At 32.9% G+C, this 10,590-nt stretch overlaps 1 protein-coding gene and 1 long non-coding RNA gene across 3 annotated transcripts; both read right to left on the bottom strand.

The window, feature by feature from the left end:
- Positions 1 to 4,199: 4,199 nt before the first annotated feature.
- LOC123883814 (histone H3.2-like) lies at positions 4,200 to 4,733 on the bottom strand. Its single transcript, XM_045932750.1, has one exon. The coding sequence runs from the start codon at positions 4,645 to 4,647 to the stop codon at positions 4,237 to 4,239; it is 411 nt and encodes a 136-aa protein (XP_045788706.1). The 5' UTR covers positions 4,648 to 4,733; the 3' UTR covers positions 4,200 to 4,236.
- Positions 4,734 to 5,284: 551 nt separating this feature from the next.
- On the bottom strand, positions 5,285 to 9,713 carry LOC123883816. Of its 2 annotated transcripts, none has more exons than XR_006800466.1 (4): positions 7,117 to 9,713; positions 6,758 to 6,956; positions 6,342 to 6,515; positions 5,285 to 5,383 (listed from the first exon to the last, which is right to left on the bottom strand). It is a non-coding gene; the product is annotated as an uncharacterized LOC123883816 (long non-coding RNA). The 2 variants fall into 2 exon arrangements; XR_006800465.1 differs by lacking the exon at positions 5,285 to 5,383 and adding an exon at positions 5,875 to 6,011.
- Positions 9,714 to 10,590: the final 877 nt, after the last annotated feature.

Raw genomic sequence — 10,590 nt, 5'->3', positions numbered from 1 at the left:
ATCAAATTCTGACTTATTAAACTCCCAGGGTTGTTGGGATTGAACTGAGTGTAATCACACCATTTGATCAATAATACAAACCCCCTCGTTTTTTACCAGAACAGTAACCATGGTCCTTCGGTACGCGCGCGACACTGGATCCGCGTCCATTGATGGTAATTTGGTTTATTAATTAAAAAGAATGGGTATTTTTGTCCAACTGAAAAGGTGCACCTTGCTAACTTAGACCCAACTAGGTCTAAGTTAGCAGCCCCCTATATATATATATATACGATAAATACAATAAAAAAATAATATGCTTAAAAATATGAATAAAACAAATTATAAATAGGAACAAAATAGAATAATATATTTATGCTTAAAAATAGGAATAAGATGAATATGCATAAATAGATATATAAAAAATTGAAACATAAACAATATTTTTGAAAAAAAAAAAAAAAACTATATTTCTCATAAATAAACAATATTACCACCAAATTTACTCTTAATTTTTAATAATAATATAATAAAGTTATTATAAAAAAAATATAATAATAAAGTTTTTCTTTTGAGCAATATAATAATAAAGTTATTATAAAATAATATAAAAGTTATTATAAACAAATATAATAAAGTTAATTACTATCAAATTTACTAAATTATCCTAAATATTCCTAATTAAATTTCTAATTATTTTTATTAAAAAATATACACGGGATCATTATTTGTCATTGTTAATTTTTCCATTCAATAAATTTTACAAGAAATAACACAACACAAGTTTCACTTAAATTTTAAATATTTCATTCTAAATAAATATTTGCCTTAATATAATGTAAAACTTAAATATCGAATAAAAGTCAAAAGACTTGTGCGAATGCATGGATCTTTTAACTAGTTTTTGCTTAAAAAGATATAATTTGTAGTTTTTTATTTTTATATTTTATTAATAATTTTTTTATCAAAATATAGTTCAAGTTCATGGAGGAATGATGTTCTTTATTTTGAAGAAGTTAAATTAGTTCATCCAAATTGACCCCAGAGAGAGTCGAACTTGAGACTTTAAGAAGGAGCACACTCCTTGGTCCCACCATACCAACCCAACTCGACAACTCCTTGGCCTCTGCATGAATGATGTTCTATTTTTCAACACCGTTAAAGTTGAGGATGGATACAGGAATATCTAAACCCCCATCGGATTCAAGGAACGGAAAAGACAAAACTCATCCCCGCCCAATTTTTATGGCTACTAACAAATTAATTACTAGGTATTTCTTTGATCAAATATCAACTTCTTGGTTTTTTTGGTAAACAAATTTTAAATTCTTCACTAAAAAAATATGAATTTGCACCTTTGTGGCACCTCTGTTACGCGCAAGACAAAAACCATCATAAAATCCCAAAGTTTCGCTAGATACGCACTACACCGGCCATCCGAATTTCTAGGTAATCCGCCACAACCAGCTGACATTTGTGTTTAACAACTTGTTTAAGTATGAGAATGTTTAATACTAGTTGAATTCCTAGTAGGAGCTTTGAAATTTTGGATTATGGGAATTGGTGTTAATGTTGTCAATAGATGAATTGTGAGGAACATCATGAACAGAATGCTTAACAGAAAGAAACATGTTGAAAGGAGTAACATCTAATTTGTGACAACATTGTTAGAGAGATACAAAATAGTATCATATATCATATATATTGTAATGGTTCAATGACATAGTGGTGTTTTTTACTCATCTGCATGGGTCCGACCGGGGACGGAGCCACGATTTTAGCTTAAAGGGGCCGAGTTTTTAAAAATAAAAGTTAGTAAAGAAAACACTAAATTTTGAAAGCACAATATATATAAGAAGTTATAAGATAAGTTTAAAGCTAATATTGTGAATCACATTTTATAGACCATTTTTTTAAGTAGAACTTTTTGGCCTTTATTTTTATATGTTTGTAATTTTGGTCTTAATCTATGCACTTTGTCTTTAAAATTCCAACTTTACCTTACCAGATGGAAAAAAAATTGTAACTTTTTACATCAAAAAAGGCGAGTTTTAATCTCAAAAAAGATTTTTTTTTTTATTGAATTCATTATTGGGGAAATAAATCACCTTTTCTTGTACAAAAATACTATTTTTAGTTGGAAAAACATATGTTTTCGGATCAAATATACACCAAGTATGAAAATAGAGCCAAATGTTTGACTAAAAAAAGTGACCATTTTTATGAGTTTAATAGAATAGGAGGACCAAAAGTAAAATTATGCCATTGTAGTATAAAAAAATATTCAAAAATATTTAGGGGGTACTGTGGCCTCTGTTGGTCCCCCTTCTAGCTCTGTCCCTAAGTCTGACTACATAGAGTTGGTTGGACCGGCCCTGAATATGCCAAAATTTTCTTTATTGTTTTATATTCATTTTCATTTGGTTCTAAAATGGTTACCCACCATTTATCTCTCACAAGATAACCATGATCCGAATTTTTTTCGTTGTAGTGTTCGTAATTAGTTGCCATAATGCTATATATTTTGCAACTCATGATAATGGCCATATTATATAGGACCAACGTTGAAGCCTAATTCTATCTTATGAACCAAATGCTTCAAGTCTTAACACACAAACCCCTTAAATTTTTAATTGCACTTGTATGGTTCATTGATAGCATTTTTTGTTAAAACTAAAATATTACGGTTCTGCATAATCTTATATTGACAGGTAAGCATAATAATATGTCAATAATTATTATACATCGCATGGCAACGCAACAACAATATAGTTGCCTCTTGGCTTCTAAATTCCCTTTCGCGGGAAATGCAATCCACTTTTCTTCATTGCTCCACTGTTTTGTTGCGATTCGGGGTCAGATTCTTTCCTTGGACCCTTTCCCTCCCATGACCAAAATTTTCTCTTGTGCTTCAAGATGAAACACAATGGCAATTTGGTGCCTCCTCTGCTCTTGTAATCTTGTTATAGTTGAATTGCAGGATTCTCATGCACCTTTGCTGTTAAATATAGATCTCTTTGCTCACATTGTGGACTTCTTTGTCATCCTATAATCAAATGCTACAAACTTCATGGTTTTCCACCAAATTACAAGAAGACACCTGCAGGATGTCTGCATCTGATAATGTCAATCAGGTTTCTATGGATCCCATAACACCTTTTCAGCTCAAATGCTCACCAACACACTCAGTTGGTGAATCACTTACATCTTGTAGCACCTACTTCAGCTGTTGATTCTTTTGCTGGTAAGTTTTTTGCTGTTATTCTTAAAATGTTCAACATGTCTTCGACATCTGGATTATTAATTCTGGTGCCAATGCTCATATAGGATAGCATGTACACTTGATTCTTCTACTTCCTATAATCTTGTTTCAAATAGGAATGTTACCCTTCCAACAAATAAAAGTATCATTCCTGTTGTTGCTATTGGAACTGCAAAGCTAGCTCATGACATTTTTATGCACAATGTTATGCATATCCCTGATTTTCACATCAACCTTTTATCAGTTAGTGCATATCAGCCGAAAATTCTTACTCCATTACCTTTTTAAAAATCATTATTTTCACTAGAAAGAAATTTAAGTCGAAGTAGAATGACCAACTATGAGCTACAATTGTTTGTATTGTTCAAGACCTTGGAAGCATAAACACTAACAACAGATATGACACAAACACTTATATGTCGACATAGATAATAATTTGAGAAAATGATATACCAGTAATTCAATATAATCGTATGTGTCAATGTGAGATATTGTGTGTCCAGTACCAAGACACACCTGATCCAATGGGTGTATATGTTTCATAGTTCACGACTGCTCAAGTTACATTATTTTCATGAAATAATAAGTTCAAAACTTGTCTTAGATTCTGGAAATGCACGATTCCACTATCAACCATGAAGTGTAAAATTTGAGCAATAAACTGGTTTGTATTGATTATGTCCAGAAGCAAATTAAAACAAGAAACTAGTAGATTGCACAAATACAGCAAAATAAGAACTTGAAAAAATCATAAACAATTAAAACAAAAGTAATTAAACAAAGATAAGAGAAAACATGAACTTCAAAAATTATAATTTCTGAAACAAAGACTGTTAACCCATTCAATTCAAATTAAAACCTGATTACATTCTAAATTAGATCGAAACTTTCTTACAAGAACATGATTAGCCAAGATTCAAACCCTAACAGAAATCTAATCAAGAACAGAACTGTAACAGAAATCTAATCAAGAACCAAACCCTAACAAATCAAATCTAAGCCCTCTCGCCTCTAATCCTACGAGCAAGTTGAATATCCTTAGGCATAATAGTAACTCTCTTAGCATGAATAGAACTAAGATTAGTATCTTCAAACAAACCAACAAGATAAGCTTCAACAGCTTCTTGAAGAGCAGAAACAACACTACTTTGGAATCGTAGATCAGTTTTGAAATCCTGAGCGATTTCTCTGACCAATCTTTGGAATGGAAGTTTCCTAATGAGAAGCTCTGTGCTCTTTTGATACTTTCTGATCTCTCTTAAAGCAACTGTTCCTGGACGAAATCTGTGAGGTTTCTTCACTCCTCCGGTCCCCGGAGCAGATTTCCGTGCAGCTTTTGTTGCTAGTTGTTTCCTTGGTGCTTTTCCTCCGGTGGATTTGCGAGCGGTTTGTTTTGTACGTGCCATTTTGATCGGAGAGAAAAGAGAGGGAAAATGAGTGTTTGGTTGTGATTTGAGAGAGAGGAAGGAAAACTGAGATGCGATGAGAGGGAAAGAAGTATTTGGGGAATACATCAGGCTTATGCTCCATTGGGATTGAAACCCTATCAATAATGTGTCTGAGATTAGGGAACATAACTTCCAGATCAAAAAGGAATAAAGTCTATCAATAATGGTGATCATGAATAAAGTCTGCAACAGTAGCAGAAAGAAACTGATGAAGATTGACAGGTATGTGTAATGTTTGAGCCAAAGATTGTTTATCACACCATCTGTCATTCCAGAAATTTATAGTAAAAAGCTAGAACTCCGACTTGAAGCTACTCCATAAGGATGAAAAAATGTGGTGATTGATGCATTGTTTATCTCTACAGACCGAGCTTCTCAGTAATATAGCCCAATGTTCCTGTGAATGTAACATGTCCTAACAAAGCTTTAAATTTGAGGCTTCATTGAGAGTAAATAAAGACTTGTGGCCACAACCACCATGATTAAAAGGCTTGCACACGTTCTTCCAACTAACAACTGCCAGCTTCCTTTGAGTGATATCCCCTGACCAAATAAAGCTATTTATCAATTTCTCCAATCTCGTAGTAAAGATAATAATGGCCATGAGTAGACAGTTCTTTATCCTCTTGCATCCATTCGCACAAATTAGGCTCTTCACTTGCATAATCAGTTAACATCTTAATCTCTACCATTCCTAAAAAGAAAATAATAAAATTCATTACATACTCATAAATTACAAATACAGCATGACAATACGCTTAATCTGAATAGCAAGAATGCATGGTAGAGAGCAAAAGAACAGTCTTTCTATCACAATAACCAATTCTAGTGTATTTTTCTACATGCAAAATTGCCCTTATAAAACTATTATTAGTAGCTCAGCTCAAGGTGTATGTTTCAAATTCTTTTTACCTCACTCACACTAACAAGCTTTACAAGGAAGTCACATCAAAAAACTTTAATGTAATGCTGAAGTATGAAGCCAAAAATACAAGGCATAAATGCTATTATAAATAATCCAAATTAAGTTCTGGAGGAAACATGTTCAGTCTGGAAACAGGGATTAAATTCAAGCCAAAATTGAACAAGTAAAAGAAAAACATACAAGTTACTCCCTTTGTTACAAGACCCCAATTTACAGCTCTAGGTTGCAAAGAACTAAGGAGCTCCAGGTAAGAAATGGAATGGAGATGTGGACTTACCTTTCACTCCACTAGCCTTAATATCATACAACTCATAGCCTAATATGCTTAGCATGTCAACAATGTGAATGCATACAAGGTGATTAAAACATGAAATACCAATCACTTCGCTTCCATTTTCTGAAATTGGTGAATTTATTTTGAATTAGCAATCGAATTTAGTCCATTACAACCATACAATAGAATAAACAAACCACTCAAATAGTTATCAAATATGAAAACAAACAAAGGAAAAGCCTAAACTAAATCTCTTCACGCCCATGACTTGTAGAAATTGGCACTGCATCATTAACCCTTTTTTTATTGAAATAACTACAATAATATGAATTGAATTATGAGTGTTGCAAAAAAATTGTAGTGATTCTACTACTAAAATGAAAGAATGAAATCACTAGCCATAAAAGTCACAAATCTAATCTCCAGTTCAATGACATGCTTTATATGCAATACCTCAATGTGAAGACACGAAAGTGTCTTTGAAGACTCTTTGTTTTGATGTTGCATGCCATTGCCCATTTGTTGTTTTTGTTTCTACTCAAACTCCAACCCTCAGAGAGTACCTCAATCCTGTTTTATCACGCTCTTCAGCAACCTTAGTTTGAGTAGCAGAGAATAAGCATTTATCTGCGTCATGAACCCCATATCTAAGAATCTAACAACCTCATCCAAAATCAACATTTGTAGGCACAATTACAATTAAACCCTACTTCTACTAATACACAAATGCAGTAGAAAATAAGGGATCTTAAAGCATGAAGCTACAACATGAATTAATTAATTTGTACAATATGATCGCATAATAAATCCAGAAAATTCTTTTACAGCATGTATCTGCATGTATGTTGTATAAATAGTGAAAGATATACCTCAACTTTTGAAATCCAAAACATCCGTCCAATTCATCATGTCGTGTAATCGACCAGGCCTGCTGATCAAGATGTTTGCTCCTTGTTCCTCAATTTTCTTCATGTCAGTTTTTACTTCCACTCCACCAATGAGGATCATTGACTTAATAATCGATAAAATTGAAATGAAAGGTTGGGCAACATTATAAATTTGGCGTACCTAAAAGCAAAGAAAGGCTTCATATTCACCCACGCGCGTAAATTGAACATATTACAGTGATTAACCTAAGCTCAGTAAATAAATAAGTTTGAATCGACACAGCAATAACAATTAAAGAAGACGAAGAAACACAACAAGTGAAATGAGAAGATGGAGGAACCTGGAGAGGTATGGCAAGAACTGAATGTCAAAATCTAGGGGTTTTTCCTGAACGGTGCTAGTGGCGTCCTTGAAGCTTGCTCAATAACCATACCAACCTGTCTTTGGCAGAACAAAACTTTGCAAATTTTGTGTCTAACAAATGACATATAGTGATGGTGGAATAGAATGCATCAAGAAGTGTTAAAGATTAAATCTAAAATGACCAGCAAAAATGAATAGTTAGCAATCAATTACTTAGATGGAATCGGATAAGAAAACTTAATGGAAAGCTAACTTACCTTATAATCCAAATGATCAATAAAGTAGCAGAGAGATCATCAGTAGATTTTGTGATAATCCAAAAATATTAACTTACCTTAATGAAACCATTATTAACTTACCTTATAATCTTTCAGACACTCAACTTAAAAGAAAGATAGGTGAAATGGAAAGCAGGAAAGAATACATTAAGCAGTTAACAGCTACCTGTTCAATGAATGTTTTGTTTAAGCTCTTTTATCTTCTGCTGTGTCATTTCTCCTCTTGAAAAATCAAAAACCTCTTCACTCAAAAGCAGAACAGACATTTTTTAACTTAGTCATAGACATAAGAAATAAAATCTAATGAAAACAGGGATAAACCTACTTTCAGTATAGCCATGCAATTCTCGCAGATTGTTTCACTAGTTTTAGCTGCTGAGACAACATCAGGAATGAAGCTTCGCCATCTTGCTGGCCACTCGTGCTTCAAAATCTGTTTATGAGACACCCACCATTACATACAAAAAGATACAAACAATAATATTTGAAAGGGAGATTTTAAATCCAGAATAACAAAAAAGTGAAAAGAAATCGACAACCCTATTAAAAATTTTAAGAAACTGCAGAAAATATCGTTTTCATCTCGAATATTGATATAAATGTGAGTGTATTAAGCATTGCACCAAAAATAAAAGACTTAATATAGAAAAAAAAGGAAAATAAAAATCTAAGCAGATTGAATATATAAATGGAAAAAAAAGGATAAGCCACATGCACAAAATAACTGGTTTAGAGACTAAAAGGTAATTCAAAAAAATTGACAACATCACCCACACGAAAACAAGGTGGCTTCTAGGGTGAGGGCTCAACTAAGTCCCTCACCGGTGTTGCAGTAAAATTTTACAGTTAGATTTACTCAACACGCCAGATTTGATGAAAAAAAGAGAGAATATATAAACATTTTTACACACAATTTTTCCCCTCTTTCCTATCTATTTGACGGTTCCATCTCTGTAATGTTTCACTGGTGAAATTTCACAAGTATAGTTACAAGTGCTTTGAAAAAAGAAAACACCAAGGATAAAGAGAGAACGATGGATAACGTTGAAGTTAGAAAAGAGTATAACTGATTCGTACTAACAAATGACATAGTGATGGTTGAATAGAATACATCAAGAAGTGTTAAAGATTAAAACCAAAATGAACAGCAAATATGAATAGTTAGCAATCAATTACTTAGACGGAATCGGATAAGAAAACTTAATGGAAAGCTAACTTACCTTATAATCCAAATGATCAATAAAGTAGCAGAGAGATCATCAGTAGATTTTTGTGATAATCCAAAAATATTAACTTACCTTAATGAAACCATTATTACCAATCTAGATGACTTTGGCAAAGGATCATTGGTTTTGCTTTTATGCTCATCAATTCATGAAAGAATGACACATGAAATAAACAATAACAAGTGTAAGAATATGAATTCAAACATAAAAACATCATACAAAAACTCAAGTGTTTCAATTCTATACTTCATATACAAGAATAAATTCCACTACCAAAACATCGAAACAGCACAATTTATAACAATATTAAGATGATAAAATCCTGTTCATTCAATTCAATTAACACAAATAGACAAAGGATCATCAACACCTTGCTTTTTCATCGGAAAGCTTCAATCTTTTACCGTTGTTATCGTGATTATCCGCATCAAAATATAACGATTTCCCACAAGACATATCTAACAATGATTGAGCAACCTCACGGACATCATCATCAATGACAAATCTCTTGGAACGCTTACGGGTCTTGTAGGTTTTTGGGGGCAAAAACCTTGACAAGTCAATAGCATCTTGACAAGTCAAAAATGGAGAAGTACCCTTCTTGGAACTGTGACATCTCATATGTCCATTCAAAGCTCGGTTGGATGTAAAAGCCCTTTCGCAAACACGACACAAATAAGGTTTCTCCTGTTGTTGTTTCTCCTTGTTACGAACAGAAGAGGAGAAAAAGGTGATCTTCAAGATGCGATTTTGATCGTTTGTTTGAGGTGGTTGAAGAACAGGTTTGGAGGTTGTGTGTGCTTTGGCAGAGTTGAATGTTTTCTTCTTATCAGTTTGAAGATCATCGAGATGATGATCACCCTTGTTGAAAAACAGGGTTGGATGATGATGAGAAGCAAAATCGATCATGGTGTTGTGAATTAGGGTTTGAATTGTGGAATAGATTGAGAAATTGATGAGCAATTGATTGAGAAATTGTGGAACAAACAAGAAATTAGGGTTTGAGATTTCAAAGAAAGAAACGTTGCAACGGCGCGAGAACGAGAGAGTGAGTGAGTGAAGAAGTTGAAGTGACTGATTATCAAAGCAAGAAAGAAATAAAACACGCGTAACGGCGCGAGACTTACCAACTAGCCCCAACGTCTCTTTTCTTTTTTTATTATTTTTTTTATTTATTTAAAACAATTAGGTATTCGGCGCAATGACTAACTAATTTGAGTAGACTAATCCCACGGCTCATTTACGGAGGCCTATTTAAAGTCAATTTTTTTTTGTTTTGTATGAACTAGTCCATCGAATGACATCAGAAAAAATCGAACCTACGACCATGAGAGAAGCACACTCTAAGATCTCAAGTCAATACCACTAGACCAACCCAAATGGGTTATCCCCAACGTCTTTGTCTCTTTGATCGTAATAATTTGAATCGATTGAGTATGAGTCTGGGTTTGTGTTTTCTCTATTTGAAAAGAGTGGACGGAAATGGGAATATCCAAACTTATAAAGAATCCGTCTGAGTTTCACAATTGTGCGATTTTGGCCCCCAGGTTTCAATTGTGCGATTTTAACCCCTTAAGTTTGCCAATTGTGCCATTTTGGCCCCCAAGTTCCAATTGTGCCATTTTAGCCCCTCAAGTTTACCCCGTTTTGAGTTTGCTAGCCCCCGTTGATTTTTTTGACAAAATATTGCTTATGTGGAATTTTTTTAAAAAAAAAAAGTATTAATTTTTAAAAGGTTTAATTATTATTGTTTTTTAAAAAAACAGGTTATAAAATTTTTAAAATTAAATAATTTTAAAAATAAAATTTAAAATATGTTTCAAAATTTTAAAAATGTATTAATTTTTTTAATAAAAGGTTGCATAATTATTTTTTAAAAAAAAATTTAAAAATAATTATTTATTGAGGAGTGCTAGCAACACACTCTAACACACTCTCTTTCTATTG

The sequence above is a fragment of the Trifolium pratense genome, linkage group LG5, assembly GCF_020283565.1.
Source record: "Trifolium pratense cultivar HEN17-A07 linkage group LG5, ARS_RC_1.1, whole genome shotgun sequence".
Lineage (NCBI taxonomy): Eukaryota > Viridiplantae > Streptophyta > Magnoliopsida > Fabales > Fabaceae > Trifolium > Trifolium pratense.
Note: the sequence above shows the minus strand (reverse complement) of the source record. Positions and strands in the feature narration are given on the sequence as shown.